This window comes from Lontra canadensis, unplaced genomic scaffold (assembly GCF_010015895.1).
Source record: "Lontra canadensis isolate GAN:19392208 unplaced genomic scaffold, GSC_riverotter_1.0 scaffold41, whole genome shotgun sequence".
NCBI lineage: Eukaryota > Metazoa > Chordata > Mammalia > Carnivora > Mustelidae > Lontra > Lontra canadensis.
The window spans coordinates 17,460,761-17,484,562 of record NW_022631035.1 but is presented as its reverse complement, the minus strand read 5'-3'; the positions used below and the strand labels follow the sequence as shown (position 1 = coordinate 17,484,562).

Genomic DNA, 23,802 nt, shown 5'->3' with positions numbered 1-23,802 from the left:
CTGTGTGCCCGCCCCACCACACGCAGGCTGTTCTGCTCCGCAAACGCTTTACTTTTTCATAGCAGGTTTCTGCAAACAGGCTGGCGAAGGGGAGTAGGGCTGCTTCTGCACTAGAGTTGGGGGGGAGGGAATCATCCTCGAGAGGCGCAGATAGTCTAGTGGCTGGCCCACGAACTCTGTGGGAGGGCAGAGGGGTTGTGGGGAGGATCAAGCGGGCAGCTCCCCTCCTGAGACTCCGGATTAGCCCCACCTCAGTCCTCCGGTCTATGTGCCCCGCCCCGTCTCCGCCTCCTGAGACTCGGTCCCAGCCTTGGTCAAGTCCCTGCATGATCCCAGGTTACTTCGCCGGCCTCCTCTCTGTTTCCTGGAGTCGACTCGCACGCAGTGCCTGCCCCTCCCCTGTCTGCCCCGCCCCGCCCCCTCGCTCTGCTCTCACCCGGGCTAAGCGACCTCTGGGTGGGCACGAGCTTGTGGCGGCTGGAGTGGCAGGACTTGGGAAGTCGGACATTGGGGCGCGGGACTCGGTGCCCCATCACGTCTTCTGGGGGTGTCCACACGGCCAAGTTAGGTATCTGAGAGTAGGGGCTGTGCGCACCTGGCCCGGGGAAGCCGGTGGGAGGAAAAGGAGAGGCTTATTCCTGACAGCAGGTCCCTGAGGGAGGGTCCCCCCTCTGTCGGGTCCCCGCCTGGCCCAGGGCGCACCCGCTTTGTGCAGTCTGTGCAGGGAGCGCTCCAGCTCGGCGCTGGAGAGGCCGCTGAGACGCGCGGCCTGGCAGAAGAAGGTGAGGCCCACGTGAGGGCGCCCCGCGCTGCTGCGCCCTCGGGACCCGCCCTTCCAGCCGGGGTTCAGCTGCAGAGCCCGCTGCTTCTTGGTGTAGTAGCTTGAAGGGACAAGTGGGGGGCAGCCTCGTCAGACACCGCCTCCCCCAGTCTTCTCCATCTCACAGGTGGGGAAACCACCTCAGGACAGGAGGCCACAGGAAACTGACCCGGCATTCGGGGCTCCCATCTCCCTCAGGGGACCCCTGCAGGGGGCAGCAAGTGCTCCCCCATCCTGGGTCCTGAAGCTGGGGACATGGGCCTACCTCATCACTTCCTGCACCACCCTGTGAGGCAGGAGGCCCTGGTTCATCAGCTTGAACAGCATCTCTAAGAACAGGGTTTGCAGGCCCTGGGGGTCCCAGAACTGGCTGTTCCTCACCTGGCCTGGGGGCAGAGATCGGGGTTGGCGGGGCGTGTGAGGAGGAGCTTCCCCTGGTCCAGACCCTTCCCACCCCCACCAGCCTAGCCCCTCACCCAAGCACTGAGCCAGGCGGTAGCTGTCAGTGAGGACACCCAGGAAGTCTTTGAAGCTTACGGTTCCATCACCTGGGGAGAGAGAGAGAGGAAGGGGCACTGGCGGTGCCTCCCCGCCCCCCGCCCCCCCCCTCCTGCAGAAGGCTCACTCTGCATGTGCTTTAGGGGTGTGTCTGCAGCTCCTTCCAGACACTAGAGAATCCAGTCCCACCTCCAGGCAAATGTCAACCCAGGTGGAATGGGGGAGAAATAGCCCTTGCCTTGGGGGATCCCCCAGTCACGAGGATTAACACAGCAGAAAGGTTTAGGGCTATGGGATAGGTGTGTTGATCAGAGCAGGCTTCCTGGAAGAGGGAACTCTAAAACAGGACTGGGCTGGGGATTCTGTGGGTAAAGGAGACCTTGTCCAGGGCTAGAAGTGAGGGAGGACAAAAGGCCAGGGATGGGGGGCGCCCACCATCCAAGTCTGCCTGCTGCAGGGCCTCACACATCTCCTGTGGGCTCAGCTGGATGCCCACATTGCGCAGGGTGGCTTTCATGCTGCGCATGTCCACAGAGCCTGTCGGGCCGGAGCTGAACAGTTTGAAGATCTCCTGGAACGCTGCGGGCGGGGAGGGAGGCAGGCAGCAAGGGGACGGCACGCAGGGGCTGGGACGTCTGCCCACTCCAGCTCATAACGGGACTAAGGACTTGGGTCATTCCCACCGCGGGGGCATGAGAACATTTAAGAACAGCAGTGGCTGCTGTGTTGGCCCTTGTCAAGGCCCCATTAAAAGTCTCAGGTCCAAGACTCATGTCTGGACATTCAACATTTATGTCAAGGTCACACCATCAGTAGACTGGGCAGTGCTGGGCTTCGGACTCCGGCTCTGGGGCTCAGTGCTCAGAGGCTCACGGAGCCCGGCCGGCCCCGGCAGGGAGCAGGAGCTGAAGATCACTGGTGGTGGGTGAAATGACTGCTTCAAGGGGCCCCCGCCAGCGGTACCGTGGCTTTGGGGCCCCCAAACATAGACCCCACAGCTCCAGACTCTGGAGGGGAGCAGGGAACTCAGATTATTTTTCCCCACCCTCTCTCCCAATTTCCTTCCTCCCTCTTTCATCTTTCATTTGTGCAGTCCATCCACCCATCTCTCTCACACACACACACACACACACACACACACACATCAGTGAACCCTGGAATTGTAAAGATTAGCCAGTTAGACTGGCATCGAGGGACAGTTACATGATCACCAACTTCTCACAACAACCCCAGTCTCTGGGGAGAACACCCCTTGCCGTTCTGCCGGGAGCACCCCCCTATTCTCCTCTGCTCCCTGTCCCCCGGCCTCACCTGCCAGCAGCCGGGCTGTCAGGGGCAGCAGGCTCTCCTCTGCAGAGCTGATTCAGGAGGAAGAGGGTGGAAAGGACTTTGCACCTGCTGCAGAAAGTTGCCGGGGCCTGGCAGGCCTTAACCCAAACCCTGCACCTTGGACCTGGTCTCTGTTCCCTGCCCTTACCGCTGAGACCCGGAGCCTGACCGCACTGAGCTGGCAGCTGCAAGGCGCTTGAACTCCCTGGGCCTTTGGGAGCACTGCTCAGCCCCTACGCCTTTGATGGATGCTGGCTCCCTTGGGCTCAGTGGGGGGGCGGGCTGCTGAGGCCTCCCCTTCTGTGTCCTGCAGCCCTGCTCCCCTCCTGGGTCCTGTGTGGGCAGTCTTCTAGGCTGCTGTGGGGACCTTGGAGGCAGAAGATGACAGGGGTGAGGGGCCGGCCCGCCTGAGTGCTCAGACTAGGAGGGGAGGAGGAGGGCCCTGGGACCAGGCGTGTGGGGGCTCAGGCTCAGCTCTACCTTCTCCCAGGACCCTCACACCATCCTGTACCCACAGGGGGATTCTGCGGACAGTAGCTTGTCCCAGCAGGCCCTTTGCCAGCCCGGTTACCTGTACATTCCCTGTGCCAGCGTCGGGGATTTCTTGGTCTTCTGCCTTCGGCTGCCTGAAAGGCAGAGTCGCAGACTTGAGGCTGGTCCAGTGCACCGGCCCCGCAGCCCCTAGGTTTGTTTTAGCTGCTGTTGGCATCGGGGCACTCTGTCCCTCGACACAGGCCCAATTCTTCTGGCAGGGGGTGGGGACCTGCTGCCTTACACTTGAGTTTCTGCTCCCCTTAAGGCATCTGAATTTGCGACTGCACTCCAGACGCTAACATAGGCTGGCAGAGGCCCAGGGAGAAGAACGCCTTAGAGTCTGGAAGTGAGGGCATGGGAAGGAGGGGTACAGCCGGCTGTGGCCCACTCCCACCTTACCCCAGGTCTCCTGGCGGGGAAGGGTCTCCTCTTCCAAACCATGCAAATTCACAAACCACAGTTCACAAAATACTCCAAGAAGATGCTTCCAACAGCCCAGCCGCTCCCCAGATACTCACCTCCATATCTCCTCTTTCCAGTCTCCGCACCCCCCACGCGCCCCCCCACCCCCACCCCATTGGCCCTGGCCCATTCCCAGCTGTTCATCCCTTCTTAATCCCACCCTCCTAGGGCCTGGGTGGGCAGGCTTCTAAGGATCAGCAAGGCTGGGTCTTCACCTGGAGCCTTAGTGCTGGTGGGTCCGGAGGCTGACAGGGCCCAAGCGAGGCTCTCCCTTCCCCTTCTTCCCTCTTCACACCCGAGTCCCTTCCCACATTCTGAATTCCCTTCCCCCCTTTGCTGCCAGCTCTCCCACATTGCCTGTCCTCCCTCAACGTGGGAAGGCTTGTGCATTCGTGTGCATGTTGAGTACACGTGTCTGGCGCACAGGCAAGTGTGTTGATGTGTGCTTGTGCACACGGCCAGTGTGGAACTGTCTTGTGAGTGAATGTATGTCTGTGCATGCCCGCATGGTGCGTGAGTCAGCGGAGGGTAGGTGTGTACGTGTGTAAGTGTGTCTGGGTTGCACAGGGAAGCACACCATTACATTCAGGCTCGCTCCTACATTTTGAGATACTTGTAGCTCAAGGCTGTGTGGCCCCTGGAGGGGCAGTCCTTTGGCTTATCTCTTCCCCTCCTTTAAGGCCCTGAGCACTGTCCATTCCCCATACCAGGCCCTCGCTGTGGACAGAAGTGGGAAGAATTCCTTTCAGACTTGCCTCCTCACCTGGCCAGCTCACCCCCCCAGAGGCCCTCTCCAAAGATGATCCCAACATGTCTCTGGCTTCAGGCCAAGAGGAGGACCCACTTCACGACCTAAGACACCGGAAGACTTGGGGCGCCTAAGGGCCTCAGTGGGTTAAGCCCCTGCCTTCAGTTCATGTCTCAGGGTTCTGGGATTGAGCCCAGCATTGGGCTCTCTGCTCAGCAGGGAGCCTGCGTCCCCCTTTCTCTCTGCCTGCTTCTCTGCCTACTTGTGATCTCTGTCAAATAAATAAATAAAATCTTAAAAAAAGAAAAGAAAAGAAAAGACACCTGAAGCCTCAGACAGGGTCATGAGTCTCTTCCACTGGCTGAGAGTTCTGGAAGGGAGTGAGGAGGGGCTAAATAGGGCTGGCAGAGCCCTCAGGGACAGGGTGGGCAGGTGGGTTGGGGCAGATAAAAAAATAGGGGTGGGTTGAAATGAGTACTACAGGACGGGTTAACTAACTAGAATTGAAATAAAGTCTTGAAAAAAAAAAAAACCCATGGAGGGCGGCATCCCTAAGAAATCGAGATCAGGACGCCGCAGCCACATGAGCTCACTAGTCCGGGAGCATTTGCACAAAAAGTCTGAGCCGGGGGGGCCAGCACTGGAGGCTTTTACTGGTTTTGTCTAGTCATTTCATTGGGGAAGTGGGGGACGACATCTTAAAATGGATTTTCAGCAATAATGGATTCCCTTTCCTGGTTCCTGGCACCGAGCTGCAACGCAAAAGAGAGAGTGTCACTTGGGCCCCAGTGGCAGGGTCCGGGAGGGGGCTGAACCCAGACGCCTCTGCGAGGAGGGCCCGCGGGGGGTGGGGGGGTAAGAGAGCCTCTTCCTGCCTTACGCGGTTGGGCAGGCTGGCTCTCTGTTATGTCCATTCATCACCAGGAAGCCAGGGGTGCTGGAGAGCACAGTTCCCCTCACATTCTGCTCCAAGGAGGCATCCTGGGCCCTGGGCCATCGAGTCCTCAGCAGGACAGAGGCTAGCCGGAGCATGGCCCATGAAGGTGAGGCCACCTGCCTTCTGGGGACCGAGCTTCCTAATGCTAGAATGGCCCTTCCCAGGGCCGAACCCAGGTCCTTGCCTGGGCCCAGAAGTGCTCACCCTCCATGGTCCCCGGGCCTCCTCCAGCCCTGGCCTTGGCTCTGCCCCTCAGTCCACCGGAACCTTGTTTCCAGCAGCCTTTATGAGGTCACTGAGTTTGAGACATCACAGCCCACCCCGTCCCCTCCCCAGCCCCTCATTCCATTTCCCCACCCCTACTCAGCTGCGTGAGGAGTGGGCCCACCCACACATCCCAGCACACCCCCTTTGCGGGAAGCTGGGGGCCAGACTCACTTACCCCTTCACGGATCCTTTAGGAGGAGGGGACCTGGCTGGCTGCTGGAGAAGCTGCACTTCTCCTTTTATGGTGGCCCTCTTGATCCCTGGCTTGCTGAAATCCAGGTAAGGGTGGAAGAAGTTCTTGTCTTCCTGCTTCCAAGCTTTCTGTGACTCCTCAGTTTCCAGAGATTTCTCCAGCAAGTCCTTAGTGAGCTTTTCCTTCTCTGGCTGGTCCGTTACCAGCTGGGGGGCGGGATCTGTAGAAGGTGCCTCGGCCTTCTGAGGCAGAGCTTTGATCATGTGCTCCAAGTTGGGCAAGTCCATCTTGCTGGAGGAGGCCACGGCCAAGGAAGAGGCAAAGTTGACCAGGTCGGCCAGGTCGATGCCCGGTGAGGGATTGGAGGAGGGCGGTGGGGGGTTTGATGGCTGCTGGGAGTCGGCGGCGGGCGGCCCTGGCTGGGCACTGGGGTTTTCGATTTGCTTTGTGCAGCACACACAGGCGTCCTCGAGGTCAGACTCCTGGTCCTGACAGCTAGTGGTCTTACCTGTGTTATTGCTGATCGCCCGCCGCAGGCTGCGTTCTGAGGCCTGGATGTGTTTGTCTGCCCAGAAGAGATGGTTAGAGGTCTGCACGCGGATAGAGCGATGGTTGGTGGACGCCTGGTCCTCCTCTGGCAAACTCACATAGCTAGAATGCGACCTCACACTCCAGAGGCTGGTGTGCCGCGGCGTGTGGGGCTGGAGGGACTCTGTCCTAGACTCCGGCTGCTCGGGGTCCCTGGGCTCAGGCTCCGGCTCTGGCTCGGGCTCAGGCTCCAGCTCCGGCTCTGGCTCTGGCTCCGGTTCCGGCTCCGGCTCCAGCTCTAGTTCCCGCTCTAGTTCCTGCTCTAGTTCGTGCTCTATGTCCAGGTCCACTTTGTGAGTGCGATCCAGTTCCAGCAATTCTTTCTCCAGCTGAAAAGTTTCAACTGAAGTTGAAGAGGCCCCTGGCCCTGAGGTCCTTCTGGGACCAAATCTCTGTCCCCCTCTCCTGAGCCTTCCTCCCCTCCTGGTCCCTCTTGCAGAGACCCACCTGGGGCAGGGAGACAGTATGGGGCGCTGGCGAGGGTAGGTGGGAACGAGGGCACCAGCATGGCCTGGTGCAGGCTCCCGGGATTGGCAAGGATTTCGAGAAGATGGGCCCTAAGGAGTCCAGCCCCTTACCTCCCACCTCCCCCTAAGAGGCGCTCCTGCCCACGGTTACCTCGATCTCCTCTTCCTCTTCGAACGGCTGCTGTTGGTTTAGGTCACTGCTACGAAAGAAGGGGACAGAATGGATGACAGGCTTCCGGGGGGTGGGTGGGGTGGTTTTAGGGGGGAATGGAGGTCTCTGGGGCCCTCAAGATTCCCTCTCCTGTACAGAGGCTGGCAAGACCCCCCGCAGCTCATCCACTCCCCTCACAGTCCCTGCACCCACCAAGAATTCTGGAGCAACATTCTCTATCTTTAGTGAGTTTGGGAGGTGCCTGGAGAGGCCCTACCCCAAAGAGGGATCCAGTCAGCTGGAGGTAAGGCCCAGGATTCTTCCTTCTGATCAAGTATTCCCATGAGCCAGTGAGCTCCCCCGGGAGGACTGGTGCCCAGAAGGCGGCTCCCAACAGAGGGAGAAGTCCAGGGCGACGCCCTCCTCCTGAGCTGCCCAACCCCAGCCTGGCAGATCTCAAAGGCAGGGGTGTGTGTGGAGGCTCCCCTCAGCTCTTGTTGGCCATGTGCTGCTAGCGTCCTTCCCCTCAGTGCTCAGCCCCTGTGACTCCCTCTCCTTTCTCAGGCTTCGGGTCCCCCCTCACCTCAGGCCACTCTACTCAGAGCAAGGCAACCAGAAGGGCTCAGTTCCCATCCATGTCCCCGAGTGTACCCCACCACCCCTCAGTCCTTCATTAATGTCAGAGGCTGGACACAGAAGCAGAAGGGGGGGGTGGTAGGACTCCTCTCCCACCCAACACTGCCCTTGAGGAGATATTGGAAAGAAGCAAGATGGAGGGAGATCTTGGGTTGGGGGGGGGTGGTATATGAAAGTGTGGCAGTGGTGGCAGGGGGTAAGGGTTGGTGGTCCTGGAGGGTGGGGGACTGGCTCTCACTGTGTCTCCACAATGTCCACTGACTCCTTGCCACAGCAGGGGAATCCATTGGCACCTGGCAGGGAGAAGGAGGTGAGGGCCAGGGAGCTGCAGGGGGAGATGTCCCTGGGGCATTCTGGAACCCTGGGCAGGTGGTACTGCTCTAGTTACCCCCTCCCTCCCTCCCTGTCCTGCATCTCAGCTCATTCACCACCGCCTCTCCCATCCTGCCCCTTGCTCCCTCCTCTCTCCAGAGTCAACAGCCCTGCCCTCCTCATCTGCTCCCCTCTGCGCTATAATTTGCCTTTCCTTTCACTCTCCCCAATCCATCACCCTTCTCCCCGAGGATGGATGCTAACAGGTTTCACTGCTGTTTCTTGAGGGCTGCTAGCCCAGGCAACGGGTTGGGCACATTCTGTGCTTTATCTCATCGATTCAACACAAAAAATGACAAGAAATTCATTTGCCCAAGGTCCCTCAGCCGAGGGTTGCCAACACCAGGAGCTGGATGCAGATTTGAAAACTCTTCACTCCCCTGCCCCACGTGCTACCTATGAGGCGTCTGTAACTGGGTGGGGACCCCTAAGAACACATCCATTCCTGGTCCTTGGCCCCCTTTCCTCTCTCTTCTCTGGCCAGGCTTCAGATCTGGCACTCCCCCTAATCCTGGCCCCTCCTGCCCTGAAGTCCTTCCTCTCCTCCAGGCTTCTCATCCTGGGGTCACCCACCTGGGGAATTTTTGCCCCAGGCATTTGATCTGTGGGGATGCTGACTGCAGTGTTCTCATCACTCTCTGAAGAAGAGGTTGAGCATAGCCTTGGGGAAGGTTTCTGCACCCCAGTCGCCTCCCTGGAGCTTGTATCTTTTACTGAAGATGCTTCTTTTTCATCATCTGGGGGTGGGGGGTGGGGCACCAGGCTGTCCCATTCTCCCATGTTCCCCAGGGTGGTAGATGGGGGTCGATGGTGGATTGGTCATGGCAGTGGGAAAGCCGGATCTCCCTGAGCCTGGAGTGTGGCAGGAAATGATGGCCTTGGCTCTGGTTGAGAAGAATCGCTCCCAGGATTATATCCAAAGGATCAGTGTGCCCTGGCCTCCTCCTAGAGATGTAGAGGCTGCTTCTGTGTCTGGGATTTGCGACATCCATGTTCCTCCTGGGCCTGGGCCTCTTGGATCAGCTGCATGGCTGGGCTAGGAGCGTACTACCACTGTCAGGCTCCTAAGAGCTGGCTCAGTGGTCTCTGGACCCTTCCACCAACTTGACTGCCATGTTCCATTGGCTTCCTGCACGTCTCTCTTCATTTCTAGCTCCATCTGCCCCCAGTGCTGCTTTTCTCCAGGCCTCTCGCCTCAGTGCCTTCCTTTGCTTGCTTGCAAATTTTCCCTCAACAATCTAATCGACACCCATTGCCTAGACCCTTCCATGAACAGAATGGGGTGTGGATAGGAAGAGAAAATATTAGGTGTGAGCCTCATCGTGGCACTGGAGGGGTGGAAGCAAAAGTCTGAGGTTGACTCAGCTTGGGATTTCTGTGCCCAACTTGGGAATGTTCTGTCAGAGACTCAGGTGACATTCTATAGCATGTGAAATGATTTGTTTCCAGCCACTGGATGCGTGTATAGAAATGTATATCCTGTAACCATCCTAAAATCCTATCGGTGCTAGTTTTTTGTTTTGGTTTAGTTTTGTAGATCCCATAAGGTTTTCTACAAAAACAATAATGTGTGTGACTCAGGGCGCCTGGCTCAATCAGTTGCTAGAGCACGTGACTGTTGATCTCAGGGTTGTGGGTCCAAGCCCTGGGTTGGGTGTAGAGATTACTTAAACAACTTAAAAATAAAGTATGTGTGTGACTCAAGAGACAGTTTTACTTCTTCCTTTCCAAATTGGATGTCTCTTATTTCCTTATTCTGCTTTAGTGTACTGAGAACAGTGTTCAGTACAATGCTGAATCGAATTGAGAGTGGACGCGTTGTTTTGTTCCTAATCTTAGGGAAGAAGCATTCAGTATTTCACCACTAAATATGATGTTAGCTGTAGTTTTCCCTCAAAGATGCCCTTTATTACGTTGAGGATAGTTCTCTTCTATTCCTAGTTCACTTAGTTTTTACAGATTTCTTTTTTGGAGAGAAAGAGAGAGCACGTGTATGCAAACAAGGCAGGGGAGGGATAGAGGAAGGAGAGAATCCTAAGCAGACTCCACGTTCAGCGTGGAACCCAACATGGTGCTCCATACCAAGACCCTGAGATCATGACCTGACCTGAAATCGAGTTGGACACTTAATCAACTGAGCCACCCGGTGCCCCTTAGTTCACTTAGTTTTTAGTTAGGAAGAGATGTTAGGTTTTGTCTGATGCTTTTTCTGCATTTATTGAGATGACTATATGTTTTTTCTTTTATATTATTTTATTTTTCTTTTGTTTTTTAGTATCTCTTCACCCATTATGGGCTCGAACTCATGACCTTCAGAGTAAGAGTCGTATGCTCTCCCAACTGAGCCAGGCAGGTGCCCCTGTTTTTCTTTTATGTTCTGTTAATATATTATATGATATATATATATATATAATATGCTATAACACAAACAATGTTATATATTATTCTGTTAACAATTCTCTTATATTCTGTTTATGGTGAAATAAATTAATTTTTGAATGTTAAAATCAATCTTACATCCCTACATTATTGAATTTGATTTGCTAACTATTTTTTTTAAAGACTTTATTTATTTGGGGTGCCTGGGTGACTCAGTTGGTTAAACAACTGCCCTCGGCTTAGGCCATGATCCTGGAGTCCCAGGATCGAGTCCTGTATCAGGGTACCTGCTCAGTGGGGAGCCTGCTTCTCCCTCTGACCTTTCTCCTCTCATGCTCTCTCTCTCTCAAATAAATAAATAAAAATAAAATCTTTAAAAAGATTTTATTTATTTGACAGAGGGAGAGATAGCAAGAGCTGGAACATAAGCAGAGGGAATGGGAGAGGGAGAAGCAGGCTTCCCACAGAGCAGGGAGCCTGATGTGGGGCTCGATCCCAGGAACCTGGGATCATGACCTGGGCCTAAGGCAGACGCTTAACAACTGAGCCACCCGGGTGCCCCTGATTTGTTAACTTTTTTGAAAGAAATTTCACATGAGGTTCATGAAGTATATTGGTGCATAATTTTCTTACATTGTCTTCATCAGGTTTTGATACCAGAATAATGTTGGTTTCATAGAATGAGTTGGGAAGTATTCTCTCTTCAGTTTTCTGAAAGAGTTTGCATAAAATTGGTATAATTTCTTCCTTATGTTTGGCAGAATTCACAGGTGAAGCCTGTGAACCTGGGCCTGGAGTTTCCTTATCCATGTCATCTAAGTTGGCGAATTTATTGGCATAAGGTGTTTATAGTATTCTTTGTTATCCTTTTCATATCTGTAGATTCTGTAATGATGCCTCCTTTTTCATTTCTCACATTGGTAATTTCTGTCTTCTTTCTTTTTGTCCTGTTCAGTTTGGCTAGAGATTTGTCAATTTTGTTGATCTTCTTGAACCAGACAGAGATATGTCTGTTTCTTGCCTGATCATCGTAAAGTGACATCTGCCAGGGAATCAGTCCTGTAGTTACAGGTTCCAAATCAGCTTTTTTTTTTTTTTTAAGATTTTATTTATTTGACAGAAATCACAAGTAGGCAGATAGGTAGGCAGAAGGTGGGGGAGAAGCAGGCTCCCGGCTGAGCAGAGAGCCTGATGCGGGGTTTGATCCCAGGACCCTGAGATCATGACCTGAGCTGAAGGCAGAGGCTTAACCCACTGAGCCACCCGGGCGCCCCCCAAATCAGCTTTTTATGATTTCACTCTTAAATATGAACAGCTAAGCATGACAACACATTTGAGGAAACTGCCCACATGCAATTGACAGACCAAGAGAAAAGATGACTATAATACCAGAGGTTCTAACAGAAAGGAGCTTTAAATATACTCTAAAATCTTGAGATTCTGAGATGTAGATATTTAGCAATAGGTATTACATCCAAAAAGCAAGAATAGGATGCTCTTAAAAAAATTAAGAAAAGAAAGAACTTTTGGCAAAAAGACTAGGAAAATATAGCAGAAAATTTTCGCAGGAAGTAGAACCAAAATATCAAGACAATGTGAGAGAAAATGATCAAGAGGCAGTCAGTTCTGAGTATAGAAAGGGGATCTAGAAAGAATAGAGAACATGGAAAAGGAATGAGAAAAATTTTCATGAGCTGAATGATGTCATTGGCTTAAGAGGGTTCACTGAAAGCCCTGCACGATAGGTGACAAAAGATCCTTCTGTCAAAGTTCATTGCACCAGGAACAAAGAATTCTTAAATGTTTCTAAAGTGAAAAGACCAGTCATCTATCAGGGGAGGAGGGTCAATTATACTGGCAGCAATGTTAGCAACAACGGCTGTCTTTAAAATTCTGAGGAAAATGTTTTTAACTTATAGGTTTATATCCAGCCAAACTATCATTTCAGACATGGATGGACTCAGGAAATTTACTTCCTCTTTTTTAAAGGAAGTTATTTGACGATGTGCTAAAACAAAATAAAGGTATAAAACAAGAGAGTCAGGAAGGAAATAGGGGTCCACCCCAGGAAATCAACTAAGTTCCGGGATTTTAACTGTATAGAGGCAAAAAGATGAAGGGTTCTGGACAGTAGATTTCTGAAACAAAACCTGACAGAATAGTTGATTAGATGTAGAGGGTGGTGAAAACTAAGACTATGATAAAACCAAAGAACATAAGGAAAAGGCAACTAGAAACTCCAGGAAAAACAAAAAGCTGTAGAGAAAGAAAAGGTAACTGTGGTACCTTTCCTGGTTCTGCCGTGAACAGTAGTTAGGAGTCACAATAATGTAAGTCCAGTTTTCAACTTTCAGAATCAACATATAAATATCAATTGGAAAATATATTTGTGGCTTTAGGACAATGTAAATGTTACCAACCTTGATATTTAAAAAAATAAAAATACAGGTTAGCATCATTGGGAGGTGGGAGAGAGGAAGTTGAAGGGAAGAGTCAAGGGCACTAAAAACTTCATATTACTATGTGTGGTATGAAAAGATATTATCTAAAGTGATGAAAAATAAAGACATAAGTATATTAAACTTACAAAGGCACCAGCAGATCTAAAAATGATGTTGGGAGAATGGGGGAGGGTGGCTCCATTAGAGCAAGAAGGTGATAATATCTAAAACTGATAAACCAAGAAAGAGTCCATGAGAAGATAAGAAGGTAATTAGGCAGAAAATGGTTCTAATGAAACAATCGTGGCTGTTCTGAGGAGTGAGATTGGGGGTGTGTTATAGGGGATACTTGCTTTTCATCACCGAATATCAAGCTCTTCAGGCTCTTTAATCATATGCATCTATTTCTTTGATAAAATTAAATATTGAGGGCACCTCAGTTGGTTGAGCAACTGCCTTCGGCTCAGGTCATGGTCCCAGAGTCCTGGGATCAAGTTCCACATCAGGCTCCCAGCTCCATGGGGAGTCTGCTTCTCCCTCTGACCTCCCCTCTCATGCTCTCTCTCACTCTGTCTCTCTCAAAATAAATAAATAAAAATCTTTAAAAAAATTAAATATTGGGGCGCCTGGGTGGCTCAGTGTGTTAAGCCTCTGCCTTCCGCTCAGGTCATGATCTCAGGGTCATGGGATCGAGTCCTGCATTGGGCTCTCTGCTCGGCAGGGAGCCTGCTTCCTCCTCTCTCTCTCTCTGCCTACTTGTGATCTGTCTCTGTCAAATAAACAAATAAAATCTTTAAAAAAATTAAATATTGAACCCCTGACTAAGGGCCAGACACTGTGCTAGGGGACACAGTGATGAACACACACAGTTTGTGCCCTCTTGGGACTTCCAAGCCTGTGGCTGGGACCATAGAAGATCCTCCAATCTCTATTTCTTATTCTTTTTAAGATTTAAAAAAAAGATTTTATTTATTTATTTGACAGAGAGAAAGAGAGAGATCACAAGTAGGCAGAGAGGCAGGCAGAGAGAGAGGAGGAAGCAAGCTCCCCGCTGAGTAGAGAGCCCAATGCAGGGCTGGATCCCAGGACCCAGAGATCATGATCTGAGACGAAGGCAGAGGTTTAACCCACTGAGCCACCCAGGCGCCCCCTTCCAATCTCGATTTCTTATTCCCACTTTTCCGGAGCTCTAGATCGAACTCCAGTCACTGATAGCACATTTCTCCCTAAGGGGGCGGATCTCTCCCTTGTCAGAGCCTTGGATGTCTCCTATTCCTGAAATGTCCCTTGTTTTCTATTGGGAAGATACTCAGTGCTCACTTTTTCCTGAAGACCTTCAGGACTCTACCCCGTGGCATCTCCTCCAGTTACCCCCGCCCAGACCTGGTCCCTGCAGACCTTTGAGCACAGGACTCTTGTTGATTCCTTAATCAGAGGGGGGCAGACTGTGTGGGCTGCCCACTTTTTTTTTTAAAGATTTTATTTGTCAGAGAGGGAGAGAGAGCACAAGCAGGCAGAGTGGCAGGCAGAGGCAGAGAGAGAAGCAGGCTCCCCCACTGAGCAAGGAGCCCGATTTGGAACTCGATCCCAGGACCCTGGGATCATGACCTGAGCTGAAGGCAACAGCTTAACTGACTGAGCCACCCAGGTGTCCCCAATGGGCTGCCACTTTGAATCTCTGATCCCCTGCAAATAAGAGTCTGCAAGGTGGATTCTCAGCAAAAGCCTGTGCAAAGAGCTGAACTATTGATCCCTCTCACCCTGCCAAGCCACGTGGCTTGTTCTCCATTTTTAACCTCAAGTTTATACCCTGCGTGTTTAGACTCGAGTGTGGCCAACTCGCCTGCATGCCCAATCCATCTTCCTTCCTAATCACTAGCGTCATGATTACCCTCTCCCCTCTGGTAATCGCCCCCTCCCCGATAATCCTTCATTCTATCACCCAACTTAGAAACCTGGTTATTTGTGAACCCTCTCACTTCCCCAGCTTCGGACCTCCTTACCTCTGATGTTGACCTTGCATAGGTCCCTTTCTCCACTCCCACTCCTACTCATCTCCTAACACCAAACTCAACACAAACCTAGCACTGATCACCTGCCGGCACTCCATGCTGAGTGGTTCCCGTACATCCTATCCTCTTCACCACTTTATGCCCAGTCACGACTCTGCTCTCACAGAAGGGGAAACTGCCCAGGACACACATGGGCTAAGAGCAGTGCCATGACTGGCTCTGAACCCCATGATGCTAACCACGTGTTGTTTGAAATCTCTTTCGGCTTCTAGCTGGACCACTGCAACCATATTTCCCTCCAACTTGGGCTGCTTAATGACCCCAGAGTGACCTGCCTTTGGTCACATCCAGAATGTAGAGTGGCTTCAGAGATCCTGTATGGTCTGACCTCTGCCCTCTTGTTGCAGTTCCTGGTATCCAGCTCTCTCCTTGCTCTAAGCTCAAGCTCCCCCAGAGCACAGCAGATCCTTTTGTGCCTCAGTGCCTTTGCACCTGCTACACTTCAGTTACTTAGGAAGTCTTTCCTCTGGCAAAACCCTACTCATCCCTGACAGGCCAACCCACCTCTCCAATGTCATCATCTGTGTAACACAGCTAGCTGTCCTAGCCATATTTTAATTTTTTGTTAACTCCTCAAACTCAGGGCCCAGCACAAGAGTAAAAGCTGAAAGAGATGCACCAAATTTCACAGGGGTGATTTAAGGCGTCTGCATCAGTGGGTCACCCAACGGGTTTGGGAAAGGGAAAAGCTGCTCTCCGGTTGTTGGTTCTTGGCACAATTTAAATGCTGGCCCACGTCCTCCTGGGTGAGAAGGTCCCGAGAAGAAAACCCCCACCTCAGTGGAAACCTAAGGGGCAAACAGCTTTGCTCATTGTTACAGAGCAGAGTGCAAGGGACGAAGGAGGTGCTCAGTATTTGTGGAAGCCAACTGCTTCCTTCTGCAAAGGCTCCAATCAACCAGAAACAACTGAACATGACTTTGGGGTTATCAGCCGTTTGGGACAATTTATGAGCCGTTTCCTGGGCATAAGGCCACGATTCTTTCCATGTGCCCAGAATCCCTGCAAGAGTGGGCTGACTCTGCAGCCTTTACTCCAAAGCATACTCCGTGTGCAGGGCACAAGCCTGTGCACCGCGCAGGGCCGAGGCTGGGCGCGGCAATCTGGGGATGAGGGCATGGACGTTTGGGGTCGACCTACCTTCCCCGCGCCCCGGGCTTTGGGAGCAGGGGGAGGGGCCCCGGGCCGATTCCCCGCCCCGCCCCCGACTTTCACTATCCCCGCCCCGCCCGCCCCCGCCCCTCGGGGCACGCGCCAGCCCGCTCCCACCTGTCACCCCCATGCTGATCGAGGCTCTGTCGGGGAGGCGGGGAGCGGGCTGGTGGCTACTGCCCCTCCGCCTCCAGTGCGCTCTTTGGTTGGGGGCTGTGGGGGGCGCTGGAGATGCTGCGGGCACCTGCGCCTGTGATGTCGCCGCCTCTGTGACGTCCCTGCCCCCGACCCCAAGGACGGAGAGGTAAAAACAAAACAAAACAAAACAAAACAAAAAACCATAAACCAAACTCGCTCAGGATTCGGGGCGTGTGGGAGGGGCAGCCGCTGTGGGGTGTCCTGAGCAGGCTGAGCCACCCGGAGCACTCTCTCCAGACGTTGGGCTGCTCTGCTCTTCTGCCCCGCAGGCCCAGAGGGAGCCGCCACCGGTAAGCTTGGATGGCCTTAGCACCTGCCCCTTCCTGGGGGGCAGGGCCCCTCCAGGAAGCCGCTGAACCTCGAACCTGCAGCCTGCACCCCAAGGTCTGCATGTGCCCACGTGCACACAGCTACCTGAGCAAGGCTTCAGGGGGTGTGGAGCCAGACGTGATCCCCCCCACCCCAAGTAGCTTCCATCCTCAGAAGGGCACCTGTCCTGGAAAGTCATCTCTGCTAGCTCAGGGGTGGGAATCTCAGCTGGCTCCCAGTTCTGCTCCTTGGAAGCCAGGCCTCAGGGACAGGAGAGGATGGGGCCGTATTCATTCCAGGCTCCTGGTACACCCCCCACCTCTCCACGGCCAGCCATTGCCCAGGTCTTGGCGCCCTTTCCTCCTCAGCCTGGCAGTGTTTGGCCAGGGACTTCCCTACTGCCACTGGGTGGGATATCTTATCTTGCCTAACTGGTCTGAATTGATAGGCCAAAAGTGGGATTGGAAGCGCCCACTGGGAGGGGTGGTGGGAAAAGTGACCTCATTCAAGGGTTGTAAACAGTCCTTGCCCAAAATAAATGGCAGAAGTGAGAAGATGCCACCAAGAAGGCAAAGGGAGGCAGCTGTTAGGATCTGAGGTTCTGAAAGCAGGAAGGCGAGAGTGGGGACAGCCACGGCCTAACACATTTGTCATCACCCCAAACTTTATTGCTTACAAAGAGTACCACCCAAACTCTGCAGTATGGAAAGGCTGCAGCTCTTCACGTGCTGGGGGCTAGTGGGGGGGGGTCTCTCCCTGGGGAGCAGAATGGCTTGATGGGGATATCTGGACAGAGGCCACTTTGGCAAGAAACCGGGATGGGCTTCTCCCCGAGGAGAACTCCCAGGGGATACCCCTCACCTCCAGGAGCAGAGGCTAGCCAGCCCCCACACAAGGATTCACAGTTGATTAATGCTACATGAGTCCTGATAAGCCCCCCCATCGACAAAGAGACTGGGCTGGGGTAATGGGGTATGGTGTGGGGGGGCTCATCTTAAAGAAATCTGGAGGTTTGAGGGGTCATGTGCACGGAGACAGGTCAAGATTCGAATCCCTTCACCCCATCTCCCAGCCTGCTGATGTGCGTGCAGAGCCACCGACCTGCCCTCTTGGAGGGCAGCCGTGAAAGTGCTTTGAGGTCATCAGAGTGCAAAGTGCGGTTGGCAATGCCCCCCAAAGAGAGGGGCACGGCAGGGCCAGAGTGAGTGTGAGGCCCGGGCTGTGTCTCAGGAAACTGGGGTGCATGATGTCTAAAGCCACTGCCGGGTGGGGACAGGAACGCCGGCGCCTGCCATTTTCTTGCACACGGATCACAGCCCGTTTGTAGGCCCATCTGTAGGCCCAGCTCCTAGCGGGCTGGGCTCCTGCCACCCTTCACTCGGACAGACCGAGAGGGCAGAAGGCCAGTGAGCCATGGGCCATGCCAGGTGTGTAGCCATGGCTCAAGGCCTGCTGCTTTGGGAGAGACTGGTGGCTAGCAGCGACGGGACACATGCCTGGGGACTGAGAACCATTTCACTTAGACACCTGTGGTCCTGGCGGAAGCTGAGTCCAGCTCCGGACCTGTGTTGCTATGCCCTGATGCTGTGTCGTGGTCTCCTAGGAAGACTTCCCAGCGTCAGGAGTCCCTGACCCTGTCGGCAAAGTTCCTAGATCAAAAGGGGCTTTGATGGCCACACAAGGGGGTCAGAGGGCTCCCCGTTCACCCCACGGTAGGTACAGATGCTGGTCCGCTCCTGTACCAGACCTGGGTGTGGGTCCTCAGACACTTGACAGCCTCCCATCTGCTCGGAGGCTGAGGGACTTGCCCACTCCTTCCCGACCCAGGCCGGAAGCTACGCTCCCCTGATAGCCAGCAAGGGTCCACTGATCCAAATAGGTCAGGCCAGCTCCCGGGGACCAGGGCAGAGCAGACCCTTTTCACTCCCCACTTATGGGAAGTGGTCTCCTGCTGCCCTCCTCCTCCCCATGTGGGCACAGGGTGCTCTCCTGGTGGGGTCAGGCAGGGCACGGGACAACCTTGTCCCCCTACTGAGCCAGGGGGTGGCAGGTCCCTGGGAGCAGGCTGAGCCCGGGTGCCAGGGGCAGAGCCGAGCACCGATGAGGCGGCTGCCTCCCTCGGAGTGGAGTCAGCGGTGTGAGGCTAGCTCAGGGCCTGTTCTCCAGCTGGCCGTGCTTGACCCTCCAGCTCCAGGCAAAGCTGCCGTCAGGGGCCAGGGTGCAGTGCAGGTCAATGCCCGAATCTGGCACCTCCATGTCATAGCGCACGGGCTGCCCGTCCTTGGTCACCAAGCTGAAGGCTGCGGCCGGGATCTGGGGGCAGAGCAGACCAGTGAGTCTGAGACCGTGGCACGGGCTCAGAGGCTGCCTAGAGGTGCCTGCTGAGGTCTCCCGCCAGCTAAGCAGGCAGTCCTGAAGGCCTAGAGGACTCCGAGAGGTTCATCCGGCCCAAGTGTAGGTCCTGAGGACCTTCCATTGCCACTGCCCGGCCTGCCCTGGGACCTCGGGGGAGATCTGAAGCCAGCCACTCCCTACATGCCAGTTCTCCTTATTCAAAAGCCTTCCTCCCAGAGGGCTCGGCCAGGTACACGGGCTCTAAGTCAGCATGTACCTGCCCCCTTACCTGGCTGCTGATGCCAGTTGCGATGTCCCCCACCTTGACCCGGTGAAACTCCCGGATGTGCAGGTGTTCGCCATTGAGAGACTGTATCTGGATTTTCACACCTAGAAGGCAGGCAAGGTGACGGTCAGTGGAGTGGCCGGTGGCTCCCTATGAAGCCCCAGGCAGAGGGACACAGGACAGCCATGAGGAAGCTGACGTAACATTTAGGATGGAGTGGCCCTAATGTCACACACCTGCTGGCTCCTCCTGGTAATTTTCTGTCAACCCTAGAACTGGGCTTACACAACACAAAGAACTAAGGTTGGCTCTTTTGGGGAACTAGTATTCCAACTTGCACACAAAGCAGAACGGAAGTGGAAACGCAGACTCTTAAATTAGCTTGCGGTCAACTCAGGCTGTAACGTTCTCTGAGTTGGAGAGGCCATCGGCAAGGCCATGGGGGCCTGAGGCTACATGTCACACCGGTGCTGGGAAGAGCTGGGGAACGGGGAGCTGCTGAAACCCTTATTCTATCCAAATCACAGCGTAACCTATGCAGCCACGCTGGGAAATATCTCGTCTTAGGACTTGAAATTCCAGAGGAGAATCCCAGCAAACTTGCTTGCTGCTGATTCTTATCTTGTTCCTTGCTTCCCTTCTGAAGACATTATTTCTTGACTCCAGGCCAGGAGAGACCGCTTTGTGCCCCCAGCGAGGGGCCTTCTGGAACTCCATCAGCAGCCCATGGAGACAATGGGCCTTCGCTGCCTGACCAGGAAAGGTTGTTGGCCAATCAGAGAGGGCCTTTGCTCTAAACCGACCTAATGGCCACTCCAGTCTGGGAGCCTTCCTCCCCCCTCGCCTGCCAGGGGAAGGGAGACCTAAACTCCCTTGGACTCCCCAGCCCCAGGTGGCTCAAGTCTCGTGGAGTGGCTGAGCAGTTGAGAGCTGGGCTGTACCGTTGAAATAGCTCGGCGTGTCAGTGGGCCGCCCCCGGGCCAGCACCATGTTCCAGCTGGAGCTGCGAGCCTCGGCCTGGCTGTTCCACGAGTGCACGCCGGAACTCAGGGTGTCCCGCGAGCTCTGGGAGGCCTTTGATGGGTTCTGAAATGACAGCGGGTGCGACTCAGGCTCCTGGGCTCAGGGGGCTGTCTCCGGCCTTTGGTTCGATTGGGGGCGCAGGGGCTGTGGGCCCTCCCCTGGGGGGTGAGGAACTGCTCACGTCCTGGGCTAGAGTGTGGCTCTACTGGGCACTTTTGGGGCTAAGCAGGGGGCTGAGCTGAGGAATATTTCTAGAAGAACCCAAGCCCAAATCTTCTTCCCACTATCCTTACTAGCCAAACCTTTCCCCAGTTCCCAGGTGTGCTGAAGACGGATTGTCTCCTCCTGAGAAATCATGACCCCTGCCCTGGTGGGGAGCCCTTCCGAAAGGAAGGGGTGATTCCCTTCAGCCTCCCTTTTCCACTGCTCGCATGTAGTCCACTCACCAGCGGGACACAAAGGGTCCGCGGCCAGCTTACCTTCTCACTGTCGTCGGACAGAGAGAGGCTGTCAATGCTGAGGCACGAGAGAATTTGCTCCTGCTCCTCCAGTGAAAAGGGCTGGGACAGGCTGTTCAGAAAGAGTTCTGCAGAGAGACGTAGAGGATGGCTGTCAACCGGGAGCAGATGGCCTGTCTGTGTGTCTGGTCGCTTGGACCGCAGGAGCGGACCTCTGGGGGCAGGTGCACAGGCCCTGGGGGAGGTCCGGGCCTGTGCCCGGGGACCCGGGGGCCGCGGCCGTGGCTGCCCGTACCCATTTCCAGCTGCTGCAGCTCCTGTTCAGGGAGCGTCGCCTTCCGCTCCATTGAGCTGGGGGTTTTCACAGGGGCTGGGTCCAGGGAGGACAGAGGCAATGGCTCCCAGGTCCCAGACTCCTCCTGGCCCCAGTTCAGGCTCGGAGACTTGTTCCGCTCCGGGGGCTCTGGCGGTAGTGGAGGTTGGAGCTGAGGGGCCCCGCCTGTCGTGTCCTCAGTTGCCTGGGGCCCCGGAGTCCCCGGCGGGAGCTCTCGAGGCTGGGCATGCGGGGTCTCCGGGGTCCGGGGAGAGTGGCCTTGGCTGGGCAGTGCCTGGGCTGGGTGTGGTGGCGGATGTCTTGGCTCTTTGCATTCTCCCCTCCAAGGGCTCTTCAGACCTCCCACTGCAAAACAGAGCACGCTCAGTGAGGTGGAAAATGGGCCAGCCTGGACTCCGGGCCAGACCAGGTGGCCCTTCCTGAGCAGAGGGCTGGGAGCAAGCAGCAAGGGGGAACTCTGGTCCCTCTAAGGGACACAATTTAGGAGGGCGCTGTGTGGCCTTGGAGGAGGCCTCTTCCATAGGGTGGCCTTCCACAATGGGAATACGACAATATTTCTATCTATTCCATCTTCCTTCTAGGTAACAATCATAAATTTAAAATGACAGCAATGGCTGCAGGAAAGGACTCTGTCACTAGTAAAGAGAAGATTTAAAAAAAAAGCCCTAGGGCGCCTGGGTGGCTCAGTGGGTTAAAGCCTCTGCCTTTGGCTCAGGTCATGATCCCAGGGTCCTGGGATTGAGCCCTGCATCAGGCTCTCTGCTCAGCAGGGAGCCTGTTTCCCCCTCTCTCTCTGCCTGCCTCTCTGCCTACTTGTGATCTCTCTCTGTGAAATAAATAAATAAGATCTTTAAAAAATAAAATAAAACAAGATAAAAAACAGCCCTGAGGTCACAGCGACTTCAAGTTCCCATGTAAACTGGCCTCCTTGACCTCCTCCTGCCCCCTTCATCTCTCTTAACCCCCCGCCCCCAACAGTCTTTCCCGAGGGACTATTGCTCTAGAGTGCGGGGGGGGGGGGGCAGCTCATCTGTGTTTGGGGTGTGTGTGTGAGGTCTCTCTCCTGTTTTGTTTATTCCCGTGATCCCCATAACCACTGCCTTTCCCTTGCCCGCCTCCCAGTGACATTTTATTATGTTTGATGTGTCCCTTAGGGTCTAATTATGTTTCTGCAAAGTGTATGTTGTTTTTATTTATCAATATTTAGTTTACAAAAAAGGGATTGTGTTCTAGGCCTCGTTCTGTCCATTTTTCCAGCACCACAGTTTGAAAATCCCACCAGGCTGCTCTGAGAACACTTTCTTTCACTGCCCTGTGGAGTTCCATGGGACACACCTTGCCCTTGGCCCCTCTGAGCTCCCGGGAAGGGATGTGCCCCTGCACCCTCCTCCCCTCCCATAAACGACTCACAGGTCACGTGCGCAGATGTTGGCCCGCGTGCTGCGAGGTGTCCTCCAGCAGAGCTAAGGGCCCCTGCCGCACACCCACCCTGCCACTGGGTGCTACTGACTTTCTGCCTTTTCTCACTGACTGGCTGGGAAGTGCCACCTGGCTTTATCTCACAGTCACTGATTCCTCATCAGATCAAGCCCCCCTCTCCATGTTGTAGTCTCTGGCCCCCATTGGCTGAGTATCGAGGCACAGCACAGAGCACTTCTCTTCACCACTGGTCTTCCAACAAGCCCATGGTGGGTGTCATTCCCATGCTTTAGATGGAGACACCCAGGCCACCACGATGCTCAGAGGTCAAGTACCTTGCCCCTGATCACGACACCACACTGTCACCTCTCCCCCCACTGCAGCCAGTGGCGGACTCTTACCGTGGTGCAGCGCCTGGCTGACCTTTCCCCCCAGCTCCACCGCAGAGGCCCGGCGGCCAGGCTCTTTTCTCAGCCCCTCCTGGATGACCTGGGCAGTGAGCGGGGTGCAGGAGGGCGGGATCTCCCTCACAGGCGGGGGCTCGCTGGCGATCTGTGGGTCAGAAGGCGACATGTGCGGCCTGTCTCCCCTCACTCCCAGCACCCAGCTTCCTGTTCTGGCTCTTCTCCACTCTCCCCTACCCTGTGGTGCTGGAGTTGGTCATAAAGACTGGAGAGGGCTGGGACTTTGCCAAGGAAAGGGAAGAAGGGGGCCAGGCAGACCGCGACAGGGTCAGGCGGCAAGGCCCAACCTGCCATGAACTTGAGGGGATCCCTCCCTTAGGCTCTCCCCTGGAGCCCGCAGACTTGGGTGGCAAGTATTTGAGTCAGGACCCCACATTTAGGATGAGGCCTCTTCCTGTTCCCATCTGCCGCCAAAGAGCAGCCCAGACCGAGGCCACCGCAAGCCCGAGGCTGGGTCTCTGTCTTCACCCTCCCAGGCGCTGGCACTGACCTTGAGGCAGAGCGGCCCCCTGAAGTACTGGGTCCACGGATGGTAGCCGTTGAGCATGTGCAGCATCATGCAACAGCTGCTCCAGACGTCCACCTTGGCGTCACAGGGCTGGCCCATCACCACCTCTGGGGCCATGTGGGTCTCCGTGCCGGGGATGTAGTCCCCTGGGAAGGAGGCGGGAGACCAGAAAGTCAACTGTGAACTCGGACGGGCAACAGCCTTGGCAGTGACCCCCACCCCCAGCCCCCAGCCCATTCCTGAAATACCTGGAATTTGTCTCTGTTCAAGTACCTTGAATAGAGAGGAAGCTTCTAGACCAAACTTGCCAGGGGGTAAGCTAAGTCTGGGGTCCCGCTGGGAACTGGTACAAAGGCTGTATCACTCAAAACAGGGACTCGACCCTATGGACCCCATCCTTAGAATACTTTTTTTTTTTTTTAA

The 23,802-nt window shown here is 54.8% G+C and overlaps 3 protein-coding genes across 5 annotated transcripts in view; all 3 read right to left on the bottom strand.

Annotated features, from left to right (window-relative positions):
- Positions 1 to 4: 4 nt before the first annotated feature.
- On the bottom strand, positions 5 to 3,674 carry LOC116875452 (EF-hand calcium-binding domain-containing protein 3-like). 2 transcript variants are annotated; one of them, XM_032870990.1, is made up of 9 exons: positions 3,219 to 3,674; positions 2,796 to 3,014; positions 2,630 to 2,676; positions 1,754 to 1,897; positions 1,297 to 1,368; positions 1,086 to 1,206; positions 703 to 881; positions 437 to 595; positions 5 to 176 (listed from the first exon to the last, which is right to left on the bottom strand). In XM_032870990.1, exons 1-9 carry the CDS (start codon positions 3,224 to 3,226, stop codon positions 49 to 51), a joined length of 1,077 nt encoding a protein of 358 aa, XP_032726881.1. In that variant the 5' UTR covers positions 3,227 to 3,674; the 3' UTR covers positions 5 to 48. The 2 variants fall into 2 exon arrangements, with proteins under 2 accessions (XP_032726881.1, XP_032726883.1); XM_032870992.1 differs by lacking the exon at positions 1,754 to 1,897.
- Positions 3,675 to 5,024: 1,350 nt separating this feature from the next.
- SPATA32 (spermatogenesis associated 32) lies at positions 5,025 to 16,319 on the bottom strand. 2 transcript variants are annotated; one of them, XM_032870988.1, is made up of 5 exons: positions 16,164 to 16,319; positions 7,869 to 7,923; positions 6,995 to 7,043; positions 5,771 to 6,705; positions 5,025 to 5,143 (listed from the first exon to the last, which is right to left on the bottom strand). In XM_032870988.1, exons 1-5 carry the CDS (start codon positions 16,174 to 16,176, stop codon positions 5,059 to 5,061), a joined length of 1,137 nt encoding a protein of 378 aa, XP_032726879.1. In that variant the 5' UTR covers positions 16,177 to 16,319; the 3' UTR covers positions 5,025 to 5,058. The 2 variants fall into 2 exon arrangements, with proteins under 2 accessions (XP_032726879.1, XP_032726880.1); XM_032870989.1 differs by having other exon boundaries at positions 6,995 to 7,040.
- Positions 16,320 to 17,190: 871 nt separating this feature from the next.
- MAP3K14 (mitogen-activated protein kinase kinase kinase 14) overlaps positions 17,191 to 23,802 on the bottom strand; it is a 42,874-nt gene continuing 36,262 nt past the window's right edge. The window contains exons 10-16 of the mRNA XM_032870979.1: positions 23,362 to 23,525; positions 22,809 to 22,959; positions 20,950 to 21,333; positions 20,676 to 20,782; positions 20,115 to 20,259; positions 19,177 to 19,277; positions 17,191 to 18,866 (exon numbers count right to left, since the gene is read on the bottom strand). Of these exons, the coding sequence (XP_032726870.1) occupies positions 18,702 to 18,866; positions 19,177 to 19,277; positions 20,115 to 20,259; positions 20,676 to 20,782; positions 20,950 to 21,333; positions 22,809 to 22,959; positions 23,362 to 23,525 (1,217 nt within the window). The 3' untranslated portion in view covers positions 17,191 to 18,701. The remainder of the gene's footprint in view (positions 18,867 to 19,176; positions 19,278 to 20,114; positions 20,260 to 20,675; positions 20,783 to 20,949; positions 21,334 to 22,808; positions 22,960 to 23,361; positions 23,526 to 23,802) is intronic.